Source organism: Pelecanus crispus, chromosome 1, assembly GCF_030463565.1.
Source record: "Pelecanus crispus isolate bPelCri1 chromosome 1, bPelCri1.pri, whole genome shotgun sequence".
NCBI lineage: Eukaryota > Metazoa > Chordata > Aves > Pelecaniformes > Pelecanidae > Pelecanus > Pelecanus crispus.
Genome location: NC_134643.1, coordinates 224,099,495 through 224,124,790, shown reverse-complemented (window position 1 = coordinate 224,124,790; position 25,296 = coordinate 224,099,495). Strand labels below are relative to the sequence as shown.

The 25,296-nt window shown below is 42.1% G+C and overlaps 1 protein-coding gene across 1 annotated transcript in view; it reads left to right on the top strand.

The window, feature by feature from the left end:
• Window positions 1-10,357: 10,357 nt before the first annotated feature.
• The window catches only part of EMSY (EMSY transcriptional repressor, BRCA2 interacting), a 41,260-nt gene continuing 26,321 nt past the window's right edge, over window positions 10,358-25,296 (top strand). Inside the window, exons 1-7 of the mRNA XM_075721442.1 lie at window positions 10,358-10,413; window positions 11,526-11,634; window positions 15,064-15,163; window positions 15,808-15,882; window positions 18,124-18,299; window positions 19,441-19,593; window positions 22,995-23,254. Of these exons, the coding sequence (XP_075577557.1) occupies window positions 11,565-11,634; window positions 15,064-15,163; window positions 15,808-15,882; window positions 18,124-18,299; window positions 19,441-19,593; window positions 22,995-23,254 (834 nt within the window). The 5' untranslated portion in view covers window positions 10,358-10,413; window positions 11,526-11,564. The remainder of the gene's footprint in view (window positions 10,414-11,525; window positions 11,635-15,063; window positions 15,164-15,807; window positions 15,883-18,123; window positions 18,300-19,440; window positions 19,594-22,994; window positions 23,255-25,296) is intronic.

Below are 25,296 nucleotides of genomic sequence, written 5' to 3'. Positions count from 1 at the left end.
AAACAGAAGGCTGGGTAGTTGGAAGAAGAAAAAGACTCATTCACTTTGTGGCCTGCTGGTATTCTGAGAAAGTAGATGTAGCAGCTGTGAAAGGTATAAATGCTGATGGCACGTGATAATTGTTTCAGGGGTAGCAGTGCTATGGTGTAAGAATTCAGCTTTGATACATCTTCTGTAGATATTTAAAATCACATAAAAACGATCCTGACGTGGAGATTTGTTGGGCTTTAGGAAGCATAATCCAAACATACAAAAGAGCCATAGTATGTGTCTTTTCAAAAAAGTGCATCAAGGAAAAACAAAAAATTATGCATTTGATTCCTTTTGGCTGGCTTCAAAACTTGTAAGCTTTTTTTGTTCAGTATGAGTAGGACATAGAATCGTTTAGGTTGGAAAAGATCTTTAAGGTCATCCAGTCCAACCATTAACCTAACATTACCAAGTCCACACTAAACCAATTGAGGGTAGAGTAATAACTAATTTCATGTTTCCTGGCTTGGTGGCTGGATTATTTTTTAATGAAAGTAAACCAAGAATAGAATCATTAAGGTTGGAAAGGAGCTCTAAGATCATCAGTCCAACTGTCAACCCAACACAAAAGCTGTCTCCGCCCAACACAAAAGCTGTCCTTTCCATGAGGGAGCCTTGCCATCAAGTGCGCTTCGAACTGGGAGTCTCAAAGCATATTGCAATAACATCAATTTATTTGTGTTAATTCTTTGCCACAATTCTAACTCGGGTGAGCAGCTGAGTTCATTCCTTGTAAGTAGTTTAGAGCTGTCATTTAAGCCAATGCTAAAGATAAGTTTAGCTGCACCTGACTGCTTTCACTTTACTGGGCAATTGCCAACATTCGTATACAGGGAACTATATAAGGGAATTAATCAGATAAGTAACCTTTTTTTTAAATACATTCATTTTCTGTTAGGTTAGATTTAATGCACATAACTGCCATCTGATTTGCTGTGCAGATTGCATAAATGTTCGTGCTGATGCAAGGGAGCACAAAAAAGAGCAGGATCATTTTCGATTGCAGTAAGAGTTTAGGAGCATGATTGCATAATGTTAGTGTGAATTTTCACCCACTTAAAACCTGTTTCAGTAGGAAAAAAATACTTCTTCATCCTTAAATAATAAGAAAATTGTGAGTATCTTCTGCCCAAGGTTGAAGGGCCATTTCTCCTCCAAACTGATTCACCAAACAAAAGTGCGTGCGTGCTGAAACTCCTTCTTAGGGTTCTGAGCAAGTGAAACCAGAAGGGTGTAATGGCAGTATTAAAAAGAAATTAACCGTGGCACCTATTTCTAAACCGCTACTTCTGACTGAAGCTTCTGTTGATATTGCATCATTGGAATCGCTATACAAGCATGTTATGGCTGTTACCTTGTAAATGTGTATGTATTTGCATATGAGCCTTGCTAATGCAATGAAAGCAATGACTTGTGCATAAAGTTAACTTGCTGAAGTCTGCTGGGTGATGTTTTTAATGCGGAGACGTAATTTTTAAGTGATTCTTATATAATGGAAAGAAAATTATTTTCAAAAACCAACAATATTACTGGAAGCCCATTATATTTAAAGAAAATTAGTTTACATTACTACTTAGTTGGAAATGCCAAAACTTAGCTTCTGTTTTATAGAAATCACCAAAATTTTTTTTTTTCTCCCTGCACAGTAGCCTTTGAAGTGTACACACGTAATTTGTATGCTGGTTATTTTGTGTCTTAAATAATCCTCCAGATTATTCAAGTATTGCTCACAAGGTATTTCCAGGTGTGTCTGTCTGTTGTCTGTTGACATTGAATTGGAATTATAGACTGTATCAGTTGTGTTGTACATATTATCTGTGTTCACTGGATAAATTATTCTTAGATGAATTTTCTGTGTTTGTGGGGTTTTTTAAGTGTTTTTTTTTCTTTTTTTCCCCGCTGTGTCTCTAAGTTCAGCTGTATGTTAAATCCAGGATTCTATATCACATAAGAGTGGTTGTAAAATAACTTCTTTAATGTACTTCTGGAAATTAACTCTTTCCCAGGGTGAAAGTTAGTATGCCTTTATTTTCTGATCGTACTGGTTAAGTACGATTGTGTATTCCTGCAGGTTTCCTGCTATTAAAAGTTTATTTGGAAGAGAATATTTGAAGTCTGAAATGCTTTCATGACCCTTACTACTATTAAATTCTCCTGCAAGTCATACAGCCCCATTGTTGTTGGGATAACCTGTCTGTGAGAACTAAATGGACATCAGGTTAATCCTGTAGAGGTATTTTTGTAGATCCGTATTCGTGCACCCTTTGAGACATGCTGAAATTCGCAATGACAGGATGAAAAGCAAGTTGCTTATGTCCAGGGTTTGCCTACAGTTCGGGAGAACGGGAAGGCAAAGGTGGGGAATAACTTAAGTCTTGCGCACACTTTATGAGAGAGGACCTCTGAGGCTACGTGAGCGCACACCAAGTATGCAATACTGGTGACCAATATGCAACTTAACTCCCACCCTGAGTTGGAGTAATGCAGCATCCTGGCTCCTCCCTCATGGTTAGTTTTTTGCAAATGAAAGTTAGCAATGCCTACGATGATATTCAAGGGTTATCAGACCCAATTCCTGTTGTATTTTCCATATTTCACTGGGATCTTTGCTTTTTTTAATGATTCTGATTCAAAGAATGCTGATTTTAGCATCATAGAATTGTTTAGGTTGGAAAAGACCTTGAAGATCATCCAGTCCAACCATTAACCTAACACTACCACCAAGTCCACCACTAAACCAGTTAAGGGGAGAGTAACCATTTCGTGTTTCCTGGTTTGGTGGCTGGATTATTTTTAATGAAAGTAAAAACTAGGAATCATTAAGGTTGGAAAAGATCTCTGAGATCATCAGTCCAACCATCAACCCAACACCACCATGTCAACTAAGCCATGTCCCAAAGTCTACTTGTTTTTTGAGCCCCTCCAGGGATGGTGACTCTACCACCTCTTTGGACAGCCTGTTCCAATGCTTGACCACCCTTTTCATGAAGAAACCTTTCCTAAGTTTTGTGTCAGCTTTTCAATATGAGGAAACCCAGAGGGCTGTTGGCTTCGCGGCACTGTACTTTCAATGCGAGGCTGGTGTTTGTGTCAGGGTCTGCCCCAACGACATGGTTTTGTGCACAGGCGTAGCTTTCCGAATGACCCGTACTAAGCGATTTACAGCGGTCTGTATTCTGGCCTACAGCTGCTTCCCTCCCTGCACAGGAAAGCAGCCTTCTGAATTACAAGCGACTGCTCTGAGCCCAGTCCTGGCTTCCACCTGAGCTGCTGCAGCTTATGAAGCCTTAGAATCATAGAATCGTTTAGGTTGGAAAAGACCTTTAAGATCAGCCCAAGCAGATGATTACAGCCCAGCGTGCTGCTCTGTGGGCAGCACACGCTAATGGACAGACAAGACATCGGTATCGCCATGGAGGAGTTAAAAGTGAGGCAATCTGAGTCATCTTTTTATTCTCCCTACTTGCTTGCCCCAACCCAGGAGCGACAGGTAGTCTTTATTTGTCTGCACAAGCCTTGATAACCACTGGTGTTAAGACCAACCTCCTAAAAAGTATAGAATCATAGAATCATAGAATGCTTTGGGTTGGAAGGGACCTTTAGAGCTCACCCAGCCCAACCCCTGCAGTGAGCAGGGACAGCTTTAACCAGAGCAGGGTGCTCAGAGCCCCGTCCAACCTGGCCTGGGATGCTTCCAGGGATGGGGCATCGACCACCTCTCTGGGCAACCTGTGCCAGTGCCTCACCACCCTCAGTGTAAAACATTTCTTTCTTATGTCTAGTCTAAATCTATTCTTCTTTAGTTTAAATCCATTATTCCTTGTCCTGTCACAACAGGCCTTGCCAAAAAGATTGCCCCCATCCTTCCTATGGGCCCCCTTTCAGCACTGCAAGGCCGCACTAAGGTCTCCCCGCAGCCTTCTCCTCTCCAGGCTGAACAACCCCAACTCCCCCAGCCTGGCCTCGGAGCAGAGGGGCTCCAGCCCTCGGATCATTTTGGTGGCCTCCCCTGGCCCCGCTCCAACAGCTCCGTGTCCTCCTTGTGCTGAGGGCCCCAGAGCTGGGCGCAGGGCTGCAGGTGGGGTCTGCCCAGAGCGGAGCAGAGGGGCAGAATCCCCTCCCTCGCCCTGCTGGCCACGCTGCTGGGGATGCAGCCCAGGATGGGGTTGGCTTGCTGGGCTGCCAGCGCACATTGCCGGCTCATGTCCAGCTTTTCATCCCCCAGCACCCCCAAGTCCTTCTCGGCAGGGTTGCTAAGTACGTGAACTTTTCCCAGAGTTTCTGTGAAGGCTGCACAGTGACAGAGATGTTACTGGTTGGGGTTTGCAAACTCAGCACCAACTTGCTTTCCTTTCCCATTGCTGTTTTCACCCTGCAGCAATACTGTATGTTTAAGTAAACTTTCGTTTGCAAGGTGTTCCAGGATCAATGCAATTTCTTGAATTCAGGGTGCAGCGAATGAATGGGATCTTTCAAAAAAACAGTTGGGCATAAAGAGTTTATAAATGATCATATTGCTAAGAAAAAGAAGGTCAGTGGCTGTCCAGATAAGCAAATGGCTAGTTTCACTGGCCATTAAGTAATTACGATCGTTAACTCTTTATCTTCTTGTCTATGGAGCTGCCTTTGTTGTCCGTAGAGTGACCGAATACATCCTTTGCAGTTGATACTTGCTTCCCCAGCGTTCATATAGCCCATCTAGCCTTCTGAAAATATTTAGTCAAAATGACAAGCAAATCATTCACTGATGAGTCTTGAACGTCAAAGCGTTGCACGGTCTGTGGATGGGTTAAAAGCGCAATTCGCGGGAGAACGTGCAAGCTCCCCTAAAAGACAACACAAATCAGGTCCTGCTGTGGCTGAACTCTGCAAAATGCTAATCTGGGATACGTTCTTTGAATCGCGGAAGCACGCTGGAGTTACCGATGGTTTGCAATATGTGTATGTGACCATAGATAAGGACACACCTTGCACAGTGTGGCGATTAATACTTTGCCTTATTCCCCCGCTTTCCATTCTGAGAAGCGCCTTTGCTTTCTTTCCAGCGAGTTTATCCGTTCTTCACCAATACAGCATGCTATGAAGAGGATGGAGGTTTGCATCTGCCTCCCTAGATTGCAGAGGGTACCGACTTTAATTTGCTCTTTGGTATGCCGCAGAATGACACAACCAAGTTTCTTCTTCGTTATCTGAGGTTGTATAATCAAGTTTTTGCCTCAGCGTAGCGAAGTGTTTAAATATGTGCTCAGCCCGATGCATGGTGGCGTTTTGAGGGATTTAAGCCTTGCTGAATTGAGGTACTTTTCGGCACTGAAGCTCTTAGGATTTGTAAAATAAATACATATTTTGAGTATAATACGTATTACTTGTAATGGGGGAGGGGGGGCTCTCTATTACTGGCAACACAAAGCTATCTTCAGTGAAAGCAGTTGAAATATCTTTGTGGATTTAAATACGAATAGTCCTGGGTGACAATCCCTGTATCTGACAAGGCTGTATATAAAAGGCTGCTCTGGCAAGCTGCCAGCGCCTAAATGTTGCTGAGGCTTCTGCTCTTATCTTAACCAGGAGGAAAAAAAAAAAAAAAAAACTGTGACGGGAAAGCATTTGAGGAGGGAGAGAGAGTTTAGGAGTGGTCTGAGGGCAGCAGAATGAAAACAAGAGATGCTTGTGTCAGGAAAGCACATGAAGTCACTGAGTAACCTCTTTAAGAGAAGTGGAAACTCTGTGGGTTAGGCCATTTAACTGGGAAACAAAAAAAGACCGAGAAATAATTTAACTTCTGTTAGAATCTAGGCTATTTCTCTCTTACGCAAGACATGGAAGATACTTTAAACCATCTTTAAATTCCCTAAAAATTTAAATTACCTACAATGTTGCATTCATCTTAGTATAAAAGCATAGTGGCTTGCTTGCTTCTTTTCTCAGTTGCTGGCAGGCTGATTCAAATAATATTTTTTTCCCCTTGATTTTACAATTTTACTTTTGAAATTACCCACGTCAGACTCTTGGAAGCTGAAAATGCACCGTTTATGGCAGAAAAGAGGCAGCTGCAGTAGCTGTGCATGGTTCTCATCTAGTACCAAGCTGATGCGCCTGTCTTCTACCCCGGAAAGGCTGCTCTGAAGAAAAAGGATTATTTCGGGGTCTGTATCCATCGGGTTGTAGCGATGCGAGTGGGGATGCAGTTAATAATCCAGCGACGAACCGCAGCAAGGCTGCTGCGCTCACTTCCTACGAGCCCCCGACGAGCTGAGCGGCACAGCTTTGTCCTGGTGACCTGGGCTGCATACAAATCACCTTCTCCACGTGAAAATCCCTGCTCCTCCCTTGGGCCATCTCGCTGCTGATGCTTCCAAGCTACAGCTCATTGTCTTCCCCCTTCCATTGTCTTAGGGGATAGAAGGAAGCGTGGCGAGACATAGATTAATCCTGTAAGTGCCCAGAAAGTTTAATTAATTAGGCCAGTGCCTGTAATTGATGAGAATCGTATTATTTAAGCCGATGGGGGATCTGAGGATCTCAGGTCGTAGAGAACATAACACAAAGCGGGAGTGCTTGATGGTCGTTGTATTTCTTTCCCTTACTGGAAGGAGGAACAAATTTTGCTTAAATGCACATAACGGAGCAAATTCTGAAAAAGAATACTCAGCAGTGTGCTGTTATAAATAATAATGCGTGGCTTTTGCATGTCACTGTCTGCCATTAGTTTCTAAAATGCCTTATAAAAGCGGGAAATGGAGGCACAAGAGCGGTGATACAACTTGTCCGGGGTTGCTCAGTAGGTCACCATCAGATGAAGAACGCTGCAGGTCCTGATGAGTCCCAGTTTCATCTCTGCTGGCTGTAACGGGAAAGCTAACGGTGAGCTGTCATTAGCACAATTAGAGCTAAAGTACCAGCCTAATACTGCCAAGCTACAAAAATTCAGTGATGTACTGCTTGAAGCTGTTTTAATGATGTGAGTCCTCAGCTCGCCTCGACTGCAAAATAAAATGGATTATTACAAACTACTTCTACCTTGTGGTTTTTTACGCTGTTGAGCATTGCCTCCTTAGGAAATGGCAGAACGTTGCTGCTATCGACAAGTTTCCCTCTTCTTTGGCTTTCTGAAGAGTCAGCAAGTGCTCAGTAATTTTGGGCCTCCTTAACTGATGACTCAGAGTCCGAGGATGTAGGTAATGAGAACTAAGGAAGTGATTAACATCTGGAAGGCAACTAAAGCTAGAAAAAACGCTGGCATTTTCACATTCTGCGTTTTCTTCCTTCACCCACAATGAATTAGTTTGTTTTATATGAATTTCCTGAGAAAATTTCACCTGTGGGGACACTTAGCCATTTTTCTGTATTAATGAAGTAAGCCTAAGGCATATTGTCTTTATTTTCGCTTTTTTAGTACATAACTGGAACGCTCTTGACATTTTGTTCATCAGACGTAAAGAAATGCTGTCAAGTCTCAGCCTCCTTTGGGTGACCTCCCTGGATTAGGCTAGAAGATCCAAGCCGGCTGCGTGCCGTCATTCTGAGTCCAGATAAGTCTTTCCCTAAGACTTAATTTAGTCTTCGGGAAAGATCCGTGCTACTCCTGGGACCGGTTAGGGCTCCTTGGCTCCAGCAGACCCTCCCGACCAGGGTCTGCTGGGCTCAGGGGTAGCTCTGGTGCATCTGCTGGGACTTCCCTCTGCTTCTCTGCAGGGACAACCTTGGTGGATCCATCCCAGTTGATCAACCACTGCAGAGCTCCGGCCTCGGTTCAGCTTACTGATGCTTTTCAGGACTCATTATTTATGTGTGTTGGTTTTTTTTTTTCCTTTGTCTGTGGTATCTCAGCCCTCCCATTTTCATGGGTAATAGAGAATTGATTGTAGGTTAATGTGAAATCAATGGCAATGGTGCTGCCGTAACTACGAGCAGAATTTGGCCTTCGGACTTTTTGGACCTCTCTTGCCTATTTCCAAGTCTGGGTCTTCATCCTTAACAAAAGGATCTTCACCCTTAACAAAAAGAAGAAGTATTCTTGGAAATCATCTTACGACATGTGCAGCAATCGCCGCTTCAGACACTTCATACATAACTGGCGAATTTTTTACATCTCTTTTCTGTTCTGCATGCCGAAGGAAATGAAGCATATACCATTTTCTTGAGTACGTACATATGCACATATGTGTCAGTGTGTGTCTGTCCTCCTTGCCCATAATAACTTTTGATCGTGCTGGCTAGTTTCATCCACATTTGGAAAAAAAATTAAAGACCTAAAAAAAAAATGCCAAATTGATCTAATTAAGTTTAACGAATATAGCTGCTGAGAAAACGTATTTGTGCTCCTTCCAAGCTGCGTTGTTAGCAGAGATTTCACTGGAGACCGTGCATGAGAACAGAGTGCATTAATAAACACACAAACTCGAAGAAAATGTTCAGCTAAAATCTACACCTTAGTAGATAAATTTTCTTAAAGAGGTTTTGGTAGTTTTCTTGCTCACAGAATGATTTGTTCTACAAATACAAGGGCTAGCTGTTAAACACCTCAGATGCAATAAAAGTGATACTCTGCTAGAGCATCACAGTTACAACTGACGAATAAACCTCAAAAAGGTTATTTTATTCTGATAAGCGGCGAGGCTGCCCTGCCTGTTCCTATTGACCAGAGTAATTAAACTAAAAGACAAGTTTCCAGATCAGTTTGCAGTGGTGTCTCTGGCCTGCAAAGGAAAATTTCAACTTCTGGCACTAACCTGGTCTACATCTTCCTCAGTTTTGTGCGAAGCTGAGGAAATTTATTTTTATTAGGTAATATTATGCAGAGAGGATGCTACTTGCCTTCAGCTGGTTCTTGTTTAGGAAAACATTAAAAAAGAAGGAAAATTGTTTTAGCTCTCCTTTACTGTTCAGCATAATTGTTTTCAAGTGTTTGAGATTTATACCGCTGTGAAGAACAATAGGAAATTGCAGGTGAGAAAATGTTCATCAGCGATCACAGGGGAAGAAACATTTTTATCTATAGTTAGGTGGAAGTAACAGCACTTGGAGATCTGGAAATAGGTGTCGGCGATTCAACGCACACCCATCCGCCCGCCTTGTCTTCACCTCAGCAAACGTCCAGCTGTTTCTGGCATTTTGAAAGCAAACTATAAAATAAGATTTTCTGGGAGAGAGCAGAGTAAGGAGGAGCCCTGCCCTCCTCTTCATCAAACTGTCTGTCCCCCGGGCGCCCGTTTGCTTTGCAAAATCAGGAAGCGTGCAAGATGAAGCGTGGAAAACAAGTGCCTGCAGCAAAAATGAAGCCCTGCGAGATGGAGACCCGATAGCAAAAGCTCATCCTGAAGGGGCTTTAGGGTGATTTTCCAGCAATTGCCTTGCAGGCAGTTTTATGGATCTGGTTTTTTTGTTTGGTTTTTTTTTTTCTTTCTCGCAGCAACACACAGCCACAAAGATACACGCGTTGTTTTTAAGCTCCAGCTGCACCCCAGAGATATTTTATTTTCTGTTTCTAATCTGATCTAAGGACTTTTAAGGACATCTAATTGCTGCTTTTCTTGGAAATACGCAGGGAAAAAAAAAAAGTTACAATCACTGCTATATATAAAAAAATATCTGCCAGGCCCGGGGCTCCGAAATCGGTGCTCGTGGCTTTTGGGAGTCGGTGGTTGCTCTGCTCCCTGATGCATTACCGCAGGCAGTAAAAAAAAAAAACCAAAAAAACCAAACCCGAGGCGGTTGCGAGTGTGGCTTTAGGGCGTGGATTTTATGACCTTATTGTTTTGCCACGAAGCGTGGTGACTACAGCCCTACGCGGCACCGCGCGTAACCGCCGCCGGTTTTAAGTCAGAAAGCTGGAAACGGCCAAATGACGTCAGGGCCGATGTCAACCCTGCCAGAGTCCTTTGCCGAAAGTTTGGGGGTGCGCGGGGCGCGTTTAAACCGCGCCGCGCTCGCAGCGCTTTCACGCAGCGGCGGCGCAGCCCGCCCCGGCCCGGCCGGACAACGCGCGCGGCTTTTTGTCCCCTCTCGCCGCCCGTACCCGGCCGCCGGGCCATGGCGGGACGGCCGGCGCCGCTTCCCACCGCGTCGACAAAACGCCGAGAGGACTACAGCTCCCGGCGTGCCCTGCGCCGCCGCGCATGCGCGCCACGCCCACCCCGCGCCATCTTGACACCCGCTCCTTCCATCTCCTCACTGGCGGAGGGCGGCGGCGGGGTGGGTGAGGACTACAGCTCCCGGCGTGCACCGCGGCGGGCGCGCATGGGCAGTGTGTCCCGCCGCCATCTTGGCCCGGGGAAGCGCTGCCGCCGCCGCCGCCACTAAACAAACCCGAGAGCGGCACCGGGGGGGAGGAGGGGCCCTGCCGCCGAGGAGCCTTTCGATGTGCCAGGCACGGCCGGGCAGGTGGGTCCCGCTCTCCGGCACCGCCGCCGCGCCTCCCCGCCTTGCCTGGGGCGCTCCCCCTCCGGGAGAGGGGCAGCTTCCCTTCCCTGGACGGCGGGGACCCGCCGCCCCCTCACGGGCCCGGGCCCGCGGGCAGCGCCCCGTCCCCTGCCTGCAGGCCGCCGGCGCTGCCCCTCCGCCCGGCGCGGGGAAGCGGCCGCCGCCCGCTCCCTCCTTCCTTTCCTCCCTCCCTCCCGCCGGCGGGGGCCCCGGGGGCGGCTGCCCCCGAGCCCGGCGGGGACCCAGCCCCGCTGCCTCCCGCCGGTCCCCGGCGCCGAGGGCCGGAGAGTCCCCGGCTGGCGGCCGCCTCCGGGCGCCCTTGTGGGAGATCCTCCCTCCTTGCAACCCCGCTTTGGAGGGTGCGACGGCGCCGGGGCTTTTGTTCCCGGTGCCTCCCCCCCGCCGTCCCCCCCTCCTCCGCCGTGCCGTTCCCTGCCCGGGGAGCGCGGCGCGGCCGCGGGCTGGCACAAGCCGGCTCGCCCCGCTCGCCTCCGGCTCCTCTTTTTCCTTTATTATCCTCGTTGCAACGGGGAGATGCGCCCTCCTTCGCCGCCACCCCCGGAATCTCGCCGCGATGCGATCGGGCGAGGGGGTGTTCCCGTGTTTGGGTTTTTTGGGGGGCTGGTGTTGGTACGTGGAAAGCGAATTTTCACGGTGTTTTTGCCATTCTGTCATATAATAGGCTAGTGCTAAATGCATTCCCCGGGGGGAAGGGGGGCGTGCGGTTAGCTGGAAGAGTTCTTATAATAGGTGCTCTGTGCATAAAGAGAGGGAGGAGACTTGAACATCAATTCGGAGAGCGTTTCAGCATGAAAAAAGGCTTGAGAAGGAGATGGGAAACTCGGTAAAAAGGCTTGGGTGATGGATCTGCGCAAGAGAGCATAGGAAGTCCGTGCCCTTGTGAAACTGCTGAATTCCTGCATGGCAAAGCATGCCATTACAAAGGTTGGAGCAGGGATGGGAGCGAATGTGTCGGTGGAGTTGTGAGCAAGCAGAGGAGAGTTTACATTAATCGGCTTGGGAAATCAGTAAGTGATGGACTTGCGCTTACTGCATTTATATTCCTTTTTCAGCGAGGCTGAGCTCTGTGGGAGCACAAACACAAGGGAAAGATGCCTGTGGTGTGGCCAACTCTTCTGGATCTCAGCAGAGATGAATGCAAGAGGATCCTTCGCAAACTGGGTACAGTAAGATACAATTTGTGGGTCTGTATGTTTGCCCTTTTAAGATTTGCCTGCCTGCTGCTTCCATGAAACACTTTAATATGTCTACAGGCAACTCACAAGTCATTTCCTGCGTTTTGCATGTGTCATTGGTTTGACAGCCCTGGCTTAAAATGATGTTTGGCAGATGCTCTCTGCCTGAGCGAAATGAGTGGAACGGAATTGTTTTGGTTTGGTAGAACCATGGATGTCCTGGGCCATCTCTGCCTCGATGTTGCAGTGTTGCATTGCTGTTCTTTTTACAACTATTAATGTGCAATGGGATAACTCTCTGAGAGGAGGGTCTTTGTCTGTCTTTCAATTCCGTTTTGGACACCTTTCTGTACCAAAAAACTCATGGAACCCTGGTGTAATTGACATGGTGGGACTGAGTTCAAGTAGTAAAGGTACTATTGTAAAGACTTGAAACAGGAGAAAAAAAAAAATTGTGATGGTTTGTGATTTGCGGTTACACAAATTATCAGGGAAGTGTGAAAACAGTGTTCTCTTTTAACTGTCGTAACAACATAATTCAAATATATTTCAATACCCAGACCCCTGCCCAATAGATATATATTGGGAGATCTTTTTTTTTTTGTGCTCTGTCCTTGTGAACACATGTGTAGAAGGAGATACGCTTTTGTATTTTGGAAGGTAAGAAAAATATTTGCTCTTTCCTTGCATCCACTTTTGGCTACCACAGGAGAGAGAATCCTTTGTTAGACTGTTGATCTGATCTTGCACAGTCGTTTTTGTGTTCTTAGAGCTGAATTTCTTTTTATTTAGTTAAGGATATTTTTTCCAGTTGAAGAAAGCGGAGACTGCCTCCAACTTCCTGTGACAGTCAAATCACAGCTTCTCTTGTTCTTATTTTACTTGAATGTTAAGAGATGATGTGCTGTACTTCTTCACTCTGCCAAGGTTCTCATCGTTATGAAGCCATCCACTTTATTTTCTGAGAGCTGAGAGTTTATTTTCCCTCGCTTTGCCCTTTTTATTTCATTTCTTGGGAATCTGGGATTTGTGTTCTGTTGAAACAGACACTGATGCAGATGTTGCACACGACATTGCAACTAAGCTGTACATCCCTTAAGGTGACAGCCCTGGGTCTTAAGCGAGGCTCATGAAGTACGAAAACTAGGAGAAAAGTGCAGGATGCTGAAAGATTTGGACCGGATCTGTGCTGCTAAATTTTGTTAACGTAGCTGTGCTGGCTAGGAGTGTGGAAAAGAAAAAAAAAAAAAACAACTTCCCAGCCCAGCTGACGGCGGTGTGCTGGCAGAACCCTGCTGGTGCAGCTGAGCCAAACAGAACTGCAGCTACACCTCCTTCAATGACATAACCTAGGCTGACAGGAAAAAAAAAAAAAAAAAAATTCTTTTTTTTTATTGCTGGCATGAGCTGTGTCCCCACAAGGGGGCCCTGCCAGCGTAGCAGAGGATCAGAGCCCGTAGCAGCCGTGTCTCTTCCAGGGTAGAGAAGCTCTCAGTTTAAATAGACTCACCACAAGACTGGAGGGGGAAGGAGCACGGGCAGTGGGAGCGAATAGCTGTCTAACAGTCGTATCCAGCAATATTCATCTGCCTTATTGAGTCCCACTTTTCCACCTCTCAGCCCAACATCTTATTTGGTTGACCGTTCAGCAGTCAGTGGGGTAGTCCATAATGAGTGAAATGCAATGGTGCAGGTGAGGCTGAAATGCATCCTGAGGTGTGCGATACCTAGCGTTGTTCTGCGGCGTTCATGGTTTATAACTGAATAAGGGGACGATGGTAGCACCTTGCACTTGAAATGATGGTATTTATTTGTGAAACCTGTTTTGGCCGCTTGATGTGTTTCCTGTTGGAAAGAGAGCGCACCCGTTAGTGATTGCTGCATAGATGTAAGGGTGAGAAAGCTAGTTATAGCTGTTCTGTAATCTTTACTAGCTTCTAAAAAGCCAGAATGTGCATTTATAAAGCTCTAGTGTAGAAGATCTCGATTAAAAATGCAGAAAGAAAAAAAAAAAATCTATCCTTGCTAAATAATTATACGGTTGTATCTGAGAATTACTTTATGTTGTTAACAGAGGAAAATAATTAGTATCTTAAATATTGTAACATGGTTGTCTAAATAAATGTTGATATTAGTAATAACCATTGCATTAATTAGCAAATGTTTTATAACTGAAGCTGTAAATGCTTCTGTAGGTCACTCGGCATCCCTATGCAGGCTGCTTGGTTAACCAAAGCAACTCTGCTTTGTGTTTTGTCTGCTTAATCAGGACAGGAGAGCAGGACTTCTTTTCAGCACAATTCCTTGATTTGATTTGTAAATTAGCTCTTTGGAATCCTAATCTGAAAGCTTTTCAGAAAAGCATCAGTCTTTCTTTTGCAACAAACTTCAGAGGTGTTAGGTTTTGGCCTGCCCCTTTTTATTCTTGCTTTCGGTTAACTGGGATCTGTTGTGGGGGTCTGGTTTGGTTGGCTGCAGAAAGGCACCTATGTAAATATTGAAAGAATTTGTATTTCTGGTTTAAAGCGGGGAATTTCAGTAAGGTTTCCTTAAACTGTGCTAAGCTTAGACTAGCAAGTTGTTCTTTGGCAAATTAACAGACTCCATTATTTGCATTAGGTGTCTTTTCACCCTGCTTAGTAGGACAAAATTCAGAAGTTTCAGTAGCCTTTAACTATTCCATTTTTTAAAACACCGATGGCATGACATTTCCATAGGTCCCCTGGAATTACAGATTTACATTAAATGAGAGTTGTATTTGTGAGAGTCAATCTTTGTGATGGCTCTACATTTAAGAATAGCTGGATTGTTTCTTTTGTGTTGAGCAGGTTCAATTCAGTGTGTTGCATTCTTTTCAGAATCAAGCAGTTGTACATATCAAGTTAACGGGCATAAAAGATTATGATGATTGTATTTAACACACTAGAGCTGATGTTCTCTGTGCTAATTAAGGAAAAGCATTAGGAAAAAATCAGTTGCTCTTTTGATAGTGTATTTTTTTTTTTCAAGTCAAGCTTTTCCATGGAACTTTTAATAATGATATGTTTTAAAGATTTTTCTTCTGCTGTTTCTAGAGAATTCTGAGATACTCTCCAAATTTGGGGACTGTTTCTTCAAGCTTTCTGGCTGAACTGTCAGCTCAGAGTGAGCTTGAAATATTCGGTTGGGTTTATAGACTAGATAATCCTCTGTGATGATACAATTGTTTCACAGAAAAGCTGTATGCTGCAGAGTAATTGACTGAGAGAGTTCTAAATCATCAATCTCTTTTGAAAAGCACTAAATAATTGAAAGGCATGTTCCTTTTAATGATTTTGAAAATTAATAGAATACTGTCGGTAATACTGAAAATAATGTTTTTTTTTTCCTTTGCTGTGAGCATTAAATAGAAATACTATTTGCTCTAATTCTTCAGAACTGGAGGCATATGCAGGTGTCATCAGTGCCTTACGTGCACAGGGAGACCTTACGAAAGAGAAGAAGGATCTTCTTGGAGAACTCTCTAAAGTGCTTAGGTAACCCTAACCTTTTTTAAAATAACAACCGATGACCTGTTTTCTTCTAAGGTATTGCATGCTTTTTCTATCACTAGTATCACAAAGCAAATCTTAATCTAGAGAAGTAATTCTCCATCTTGTGGAGGTTCGATTCCTATTCTGCTTTGAGTTTGTAGTAAGGAAAACAACTGCTTTTGTGGTTGGAGCTTTACTGTTTTGTTGGTGTTTTGGGAGGTACTGAGTGTTAGAATCGTTACAGCTAACTCATGAGTGTGTGCTAGCTTGGACTTCTGTCAAGGTAGGACTTTAAGGTCTTTGGGCCCACGTGACATCAAGAAAGAATGCTGCGTGTTCTGTGCAAATTTTTCTACTGTGTCCTTTAAATTTATTGCTCTCATTAGGAGGTTGGATTCTAGCTGTTTTGCAGGGGTACCCTATGAACAGTAATGTTCTTTTTATTCTTCAGTAATATTTTTGAACAATAATACATTCAATTCTTTCTCACTGTGATAGAGAAAGTTAAGTGACAATCTCTTAAATGTAAATGCCTGTTCCCTTTCATCTCTTGAGTGGATTATTCATAAGTTTCATTTTAGCTAGAAGTTTTAGATAAATGTCCGTGCCTCCATCTGACTAAAATATATTGCTATTTTTTTTAATAGTATTTCAACAGAGCGACATCGTGCTGAAGTTCGGAGAGCAGTAAATGATGAACGACTAACGACTATTGCACACAAGTAAGTTATAGGGTAATTTTCTACGTGATTTCCAAAGGTACCCTTTGTAAAATCCATTATGCCTTAACTGAATGATAGAACTTTGAAGATGGATGGTGTTTTAAAGAACAGTAGTTAAAACAGCATATGGATGAAGGAATTACTGTATCAGATTTACATCAGGGAACTAGAAACAGTTATTTAGTACCGTTGCATTTTGGATCTGAAGGCATCCTGTTCACTGTACAAGTACAATATAAGAAACAGTCTTTTGTCATGAAGAGCCTTCTGTAAGATAGACCAGAAGAAACAGAGAGTAGAGAAAAATAGAGAAATCCATAAGCAGGATGAACATTTGCTTTATTATTTTTTGTTTTACCTTTTATTTAAATAAGTTTGGAAAGGTTGTATTAAGAGGGACTTAACTACGTAGAAAGACAAAGGGAGGGAAAGAGGTGGCGGAGATTAGTGGAAAACAGTGTATCAGCACAGAGGGGGGAAAAAATGGTCACAGTAAAAAAACTGCAGCAAGCTAACTGATGACATCAGTGTCCACTGTTCTCCGCTTGGTGCAGCTGCTGTGCTGGCATCAACTGGGCTGGTTCCTCCTTGCGTTTGCTTTCGCAAGCTGCACATGATTTTGAGAGGTGGAGAGGAGCAAGAGGGCAAGTGCTTACGTATCTCTGATAGTTACTTAACGGTCTTGCTGTTAAGAGCTGGATTGTAACTCTCTGTATTTTCCTTTCTTTTTCTGTTGCAGCCATTGATTTTTAAGTTTGACTCCTGTAGCTTAGGTGTTACGGGGAGAAAAAAAGGAAATCATGCAAATAACAGGCCATTTGGACTTAGCAGTTTTCTAAGACTCACCAAAATCAGCATACTGTTTTAGTGCTGCGGAAGGACATTTAACATTTTAGTGTTTTAATGTTCAAGTTTAGAGAGTTAGAAACAGGCTCTTTACCAAACAAAACCCACCAAATTCCTTACACTTCATTAAAGAAAGGGGAAAAACTAATGAATAAGCAGCATTTAATTGTCAAATCAAGATTCTTTTCTTGAATCAAGTTTCCTTTTCAAGTAGTAGTTCTGTTTTTAGCATTTTACAGAACAAGCATAAAGTTTGTCCTGAGGTGTTGAACTTCAGACGGATGAGATATTATAATCCAGGCAAGGTGCAGTTGTGAAGTGCTGCATCTCTTTATTTTTCCTGTGGTAATTCTTTGTAAATGATGGTTGGTAATACAGTATTTGACTTAATAATTCTCTAACTCATTAGGAAAGCCGACTTTGCTAGCTTTGCTGTATGCAACATTTGTAGTCTTATTTTTGATTTAAAAAAATGTATTTTTACCTCAGCTGATGTAGCTCTGCTTATACTATATGAATATGTATGAAGAACACTGAAGCGTATCAGGATTTAACAACAGAGCAGATCTTCGGCATTTTACGAACTAATTTGTGGTACCTTTTGCTGCAACTTGCTTGCAGTAGTTCACGTGAGAAATTGTTTTTCAGAATATATTAATACATTAAATGGGTTGATTTGCTTAAGAACATAACAGCATTGAAAAATAATTTGCCATTTTGGTTTTGCTGATTTGACAAATGACTCATGTAAAACAGTCAGGAATGCTTCTCCATCTAGATAAGAACGGCATTTTCTGGAAGCATTCTGGTTTGTGTGTAAGTACGAAGGTTAAGAGAAAACGAGAGCAGCAGACTGGTTTCTGTTGAGGAAGATGCGCAGGGTGTATTTAAATCATTTAACGTTCTGTTACCTTGTTTGGGACTACTTTAATAAATCCGGGAAACTTTTCTGTTCAGGTAAAACAAGATTCGTGTTAGAAACCAAGGGTTTTTCCCTGTAACGTAAACAATTTCAGTAGTCTTCTGAAATCTATTGGATGTCTAGGTATTTTTGTCATCCAGAAGCAGAGAGTGTGCCAACTCTACCTGAATAGTAGCTAATCTCATATGGGGATTTTGAACATGACATCCACAGACCTCCGGCCCTTGAAGGGCTCTGTGAAACAAAACAGTAAAAGAAGCAGCAAGTCTTAAATTTCCTATGGGAGGATTTCTACATCAGGTGGGAAAAATGTACGGGCTTTCATGAGATGAAGGAAGTTGAAGATTATTGCTCTAGTATGTCTTCAGAAACTGCCTCTTAGACATTCACTGTTGAAAAGAGGCACTTAAGTAAGAGTACTGAGCATTTTGGAAACTCAGCAGAATACTTACAGAATGTGCATTTCTGTTTAGTATGTCTGGACCAAATAGCTCTTCCGAATGGTGTATAGAAGGTCGTCGACTGGTGCCGCTGATGCCACGGCTTGTTCCACAAACAGCTTTTACTGTTACCGCTAATGCTGTTGCCAATGCAGCTGTTCAGCACAACGCATCTCTTCCAGTTCCTGCAGAAACTGGAAACAAAGAAGGTGAGAGAAAGCTGGGATTATACTGCAATCTATGGGAATATAAAAATAATGTCACAGTATAAATTGTTATCTTAGATTTTAAGTGTTAGATTTAAAAAAAAAAAATCTGAATAATTCTTATTGCACAGTATTCATAGAAACATGAAAAAAAATCTCTTTTTTTTGTAAAAGATGCCTTTGCAGCATCTGCAGCATAAATCTGACAGTTGCGTGTTAGTGAGCACACTAGCAACCAAAATTAAAAAAAAAAATTGTCAGCAAATGAGGGGGAAATTCACTGGGTAACTTGTTAAGCTCTGTAAGCTATAAAAACTTGCACCGATGGCTTAAGATTTTTGTAAAGTTCTGTAAGTGATGAAAGATGTTTCAGAACATTTTATTTTAAGAACGCAACTAGGTTTTGGTGAAAGTCAAGAAGATTTTGTTGGTTTTCTTTTTCCTTTTTTTTATACTTCAGATTAAACTTACCAAGTTAACAAGTTAAAAGGTTACTTTCTGCTTTCCCTATGCCTTTTAAATAATGCTAGTACACATTCCATCTGACTTGGCTGGATAGGCTCGAATTATGCTTCATGCAACTAGAGAATGTGTAACACTTCTTGAAATAGGCTGTTTTATTCTGGTTTTGTGAGAAATACTGGATCATTATACTATTAGCTATAAGCAACGGTTTAAAAAAAAGCTGATTAGCAAAATCGTTGTTCATTACTGAAGGAATATTTTGGTTTCTTCAATGGCTGTACCGCTGAGGAAAGGCACTAGCTATTTTCTGTCCTTTACCAGTCTAGATATGGTCATTTACAGAAAAGCAAAAAGATCGAAATATTGAATTAATGCTAAAATGAAAAGTAATAAAGTAAAATATCAGATTAATACAAATAAAAAATCTAGAATCGGCAGCACAGATTTCTGGGCATGGGAGGAGGGGAGGGTAGATTTCTATGTTGTCTTTGAAGGCCATTAATTCCATGGCTGTGCTTAGGTCAAACTGGGGAGTATTCAACGGTAACAGGATTGCAGAGGCAAAGATGTGGATAATGACCCAATAAGTCTTTGGCTTCCATTTCAGTTGTTAAAATAGTGATAGAATAATGGGATTCTGCACTTCAGTTATATGGAAGGTGTCTTTTCTCCTCTTCAGTGGTGGTTTGCTATTCCTACACAAGTACCACTTCAACCCCAACATCCACCCCTGTTCCAAGTGGCAGTGTAGCAACAGTGAAGTCCCCCAGACCCGCCAGTCCAGCCTCCAATGTAGTCGTCTTGCCAAGTGGAAGTACTGTTTACGTCAAAAGTAAGTGATACTAGCAACTGATTAACAAAAGGGAAAGAAAGGGACAGTCTTGTGGCTGAAGCATGGACTGAGTTAAACACTCTGACCTTGGGCAAGTCATTTAATACCTTTATGCCTTTGTTTAGACTAAAGAATGAATTTATTGCTTCCCTTTTTCAGAGGTATTGTGTTCAGGATAAATCCACTCACTGTAAAATGCTGCAGGCAAGAGTGAAAAGTATTTTGAAAATAAAATACAGGAATTGCTGCATATCAGTGGATTTCTAATCCAGCTTGTTCAGAACTTGTCTTTAAGGTGGCTCTGCTGGTTGCTTCTGCAGAGGACTTCCCTCTTCCTTCTCCTTAAATAATGCATAGTAGTCACTTATTTGAGTTAGAAAAGGTGCCTCCTTTCCACTTTCACAGTTGACCTAGACTTTTTTTAGAATACAGTAGTTTGGCCAGCATTGATATGCTTACATTAACTATGTCTGGCCATTTTGTGATTTATTTGGAAGTAAATCTTAGTGAGGCTTGCGTTCCCGGGCAACTGTGAAAACTCCATAAGAAATCCTGCCAGATACCCATCTTCCTGTATTTAAATTTGGAAATCCAGGGCATAATGTCTAGAAACAGTCTTTCTTTCTTGCCCCCCACCCCGTCCTTTCTTTGGCTGATAAATCAGCTAGTTCTAAAAGCAGAATACATCCTCATATTTATGCCCAGCTCATCAAAGGTAGTTTTATTTAACTAATAATTAAAAATGTTTCCTTACTTGGTGTCTATCAAAATGCAGGTGACACATAAAGATTAATAGTGAGGTTGATAAGCGCTATTTTTATGCTTGCTGTGGATACCTTTAGTATTTTAAAAATTATTTTAATCTGTATGCTATATTTGCATGTTTATACAAACTTCTAGCTAGTCAGAAATGTCACATTGTATCTAAATATAATGTTACCTGCAAACCACCATCTTTAATGGCTGGGACAACCCATGAAACCTGTTACGTTAATTTTTTTTGTTTTTCTGATGTAATGCACTAATCACTCAGCTTTGGTTTAAAGATTCAGGGGGAAATGTTCTTAACGTCTTAAAAATTTAATTTAGACCTCTGTTGAATTATTACACGGTAATGAGTATAAAACCAGTCTAGACACACAATAGAGGGATGAAATGTTCTCACTTTTATTCCATCCATCCCTAGATTTCATTTTTTCCTCACTTTGTATGCTTCATTTTGTTCTTTTTTTTTTTTTTTTTTAATAAGGGATCACATGTCTTTCAGAATGTGTTATATCAGTCACATTAGTTTTAAGAAACCTGCTTAAGAGCAAACTCAGGAGGCCTGAGTTATAGTCATGACTTTGCCACTGATCTGTCGTGTGACCTCACCCAAGTCACAGTCTGATTGAGCCATTAACCCCTCTGTGCCTCTGCTTCCTTGCTTGTCAAGTGTGACTTATAGTCAAGCTGTATTACCTTTCAGCTGAATGCTTGTGGAAAACTTTGTGCAAAGGCAGTTTCTAAGATGAAATTACAGGAATAACATTCTTGCAGAACCCCAGCAGTGGAAACAGGAGGTGAAATGAGCTGTACTTAATATAAAATAGTGTTCTGCTAGTTTAATCTTTCTTTCTTTCTTCTGTGTTGGTTTGGGTGGTGAGGTTTTTTTTGTGGATGAGGGCCACAAACAAATAGCTTTCTCTTCAGTATTTCTTGGTGACCCACCAAAATAACAGTTGTGTCCTAACATCCTAGCTGCATGTGGATTTTTGATTCAAATGGATTCTGAAATTCCTCCACATTTTCAATGTGATTAGTGACCTCACAGTTGTAAGTTTGTGTAGTGTACTCACAGTGATACTTTAAGGTGTATTATGAACAGGCTTTTAAGTCATGTAACCAAATCTCTGCTTTATAGATGGAGATCACCACTAGGCTTGTTCAGGGCCATACAGTAAATTGTTGATTAGAGCTTTGAAATCCAGACTCATAGATCCACACTTCATCTGTACTGCCACAGCCAGCTAAAACTATTTTTTGGAGTTCAAAGCAAACTTAAAAGAGAGCCTTTGCTTCTCTTCTCTAGTTCAGTTTCCCATCTTTGTGTGGATACAACTGTCAGCCTTCTGAAGTGTGCCTGCAAATGACCTGGTACTCATACGAAGAGAGAATCCCATTTTTCAGAAATCACTTGCTGTGCTACTGGGCACTTTCTTGTCCATGTTAATTCCTGCGTCTTCACTTTCTGAATGCTAGAATATTTAGTTATTTTAATTAGAGATTGACCATAATTACATCTTGACCCTAATTAGAGATTGACTGCCAACCAAGTTTGCTTGGGTTACCAGCAAGACTGCTTCTTGCCATGACAGCATTTTTTGTCTTTAAGCCCCAGGCATACAGAACAAGATCTTCAGTCTTGTTCTGCGTAGGGGGGATTGCATCTTTTTGGCTTATCTCTGTTTTTTAAAATTGTTTAACACTGGTAATTTGGTAAACGTAAATGCTACCCAGTAGCTGTAAGAGATTTTCAAGGTTATTAAACTGTGTCTTTCTGTAATGTATACTAATTTATGAACCTATTGTCTACTTTGGAAAATTTTATATGGCTTTAAGATCCATTGATCACGCTGTTATCCTTTGCTAAGCTGAATATTGCAGCAGATTTTTTTTTTTTAGTGTGTGCAGTAGAAGACTGTGAGGAAGAATGAACTCCTTTGAGGCCGAATTTCTTTTGTTTTTCATGATTATGTGCTAGGTGCCATTTTATATCTGTTGCACAAAATGCACCAAACAAGACAGAAGCTGATAAAATGAGGTTTGACCTTCATAACTGAAGTATGTCATGAAAAAAAGAAAGGATCTCAAGATGCTGTGTTGAGGTGAAAGGGAGAAGAGTACTGTAATGATAAACATGGCATGAAAGTAGCTACAAGGTTGAAATCAGAGAAGACTACAGGAGGATAAACTTCAGTAGTCCAGTTGCTGTAAACAAAACCAGCAACAGCCTTGTAGCATAAAGTTTTAAACTGGAATGTGCATGACGTTATGCCAAACCTCTTGTGTGCGGAGTCTCATTAGTCAAACTTCTGGAGGCAGAATGACATCCCTGTACTGGCTCTTATGTTCATTTGATCTCTTAAACTGAATAAAGTAACCCAGTAACTGAGTAGCTTGGGTTTTTGGGGGTTTGTTTCTTTGCTTTATGGCAGTTTAAGTGTGGTCTATGTCAAGGACTAAGACCATCACTAACCTGTGATACAGATTAGTTGTGACCGTAAGAAATAATTTGTCCTCTGTTTCTTTTTCTCTTATTTGAAAGTGGGTATAAGACTCAGCAAGTTTGAAGTGGTTTAGAAAGCACTGAGAGCTGCAAATGGGGAAAATATAATTTAGAAAAAGTACTTCTTTTCCAGGTGTCAGCTGCTCAGATGATGATGAAAAGCCCCGCAAAAGACGGCGAACGAATTCTTCTAGTTCTTCCCCTGTTCTCCTGAAAGAAGTCCCGAAGGCAGTGACTCCTGTCACTAAAACTATCACAGTGCCTGTAAGTGGCAGCCCCAAGATGAGTAATATAATGCAGAGCATTGCCAACTCCTTACCACCACACATGTCGCCTGTGAAAATAACCTTCACTAAGCCCTCAACACAGACAACAAACACGACAACACAGAAGGTATGTGGGGGAAGCCGCCAAATGTTACTTTATTCTGGTTTTATCAAATGAATAAGATGAGATGTTTGACTCTTCCTTTCTATGAACTGTCTAGCTGTTTTTTAAGGATTGCACTTGGGATAAGGTAATCCCTCTTTAAAACAAACAAAGAGAAAACCAAACTCGTGTATGAATTTAGTTCACCTGTGTGTGAAAGGACCTGGATTGACAGCCGTGGAGACTGAAGCCCTCTTTTTATCCACAGAACAGGTACAGCACAGGCAGCGGGAGTGCAAGCTTCCCCCAGACTGCCCCACCAATGTGCCTCAACCCTGACCTGAAGGGACCACTTCTAGGGATGAGAGGGGATTCAGTCTCCATGCTCATTCAATTCTTGGCCTCTCTGGTGAGACTGCCAACAAGGTTGCCAGTTAGTACCATTTGTGGTGTTGGGTTTTGTGATATGGACACTAGTCCACTGAGAACTGGATCACATAGGCCACTGAACAGCCTTCAGATGGTAACAACTATTGGTCAAAGGTAATCTTTCTTATTTCTATTTTCCTTATTTATAATTACTCTTTGCAGTAGTAGAATTCCAGGAAAGGTGGCATGGGATTTACCTTGCCAAGCCTTTTGCCTAGGGACTAGTTTTTTGGGGTCTATAAAGCTTATTCTTGGAGCTGATCAAAGACTGGGGGGCTTTATTTTCCTTTCAGTACTAGTGTGCCATTTCTCATTCTACATTAACAGTGCTATAGTGATCAAAATTGGTTGCATTATTTCAGCTGAGTGTGCCCAGCTTTCACCAGAATGCAGTGTGTGGAAAAGGTTTTCCGTGTTGGAAGTTTTGTATTGGACTTAGATTTTTATGTGCCTTATCTATGACATGACTATTTTTTCCATGCTTTAGGAAGCATTTCAGATGCGTCTACTTTTTTTTTTTTTTTGTTCTTAAGATTTAAAAAAAAAAGATTAATGGCTCAGACCAAGTTCATTCTTGGTACGGTTATTAATTAAGGCAGGCTTGGGGGGGTGCTCTGTGGAATTAATTTGGCCTTGATACTGACAGACTGATGGTAGGCTGGCCACTAATAAGCATTTTTTTCCAACTGTGACAGTTTGACTATAGAGCTCAAACCTTCACAGGGTATTTGTTCTATTAGTCGTCTTAATTGTTTTATGACTCTATTTGGATTAGCAGAGTTCCCATGTCCCGATTTTTGGAAACTTTAAAACCAAGGAAGATTAACTGCAGTAATGTGCAATAAAGAACTTGCTTTCTGGCCTTTTCCCACTTCAGAGCTCTTTGATGCTTTCATTTGATTCACTGGTCTTTTAACAGTGTCCTTAATCAAGTTTCGTCTCTGAATACATGTATAGAAATTCATGAGTGAGCATAAACCATCAAATAAAACATCCTGCATTCAATGCAGCAAATCCACAGCTAGGATAGGGCTTAGCCTACCCGTCCTGTTGCTCTTGTTAGGCTCATCTTTTGTGCAGGAATATTTTTTTTTTGCCTTAAACGTATGTAGTGTTGTATTAAGTATGAGTGTTACATATCATGGTAGTTAAAGATGGAGTGTATTAAATCTCCAAAAGGAAGAGAATGGACTGTTGATAGGACCTTTTCTGCAGCTGTGCCTCTGCTTGTTCTGACATGGAAATTTTAGGGTTTGCTTTGCATAATATTATTTGACTCTTACTAATCTGCAACGATAGGAAAATCATCGCTTGTTTCATTAGGGAGCCATAGTAGCATTTGTGTCTGAACTTGTCACACTGCCCTCTTTTGTTGGATTTAGATATGCCAAAATACATAACTGGATCGTTTTGGTGGGAGAAATGCCTTTTAGTAGTTTTAAATTAAATGTCAGACTTGTTACACTCAAATTAGAAATGTACTATTTTAAACAAGTGCTGTTGGATATGAATGAAATTCTTTGTTTCTGCATGCCAGCTTTCTGAATTGTTTTGACATTTTGGTAGGTTGGAGGAAGATTTGTCGTAACAAATAATAATGTCACAGCTCCAATTTCTGGATTCTCTTATAATAAAGT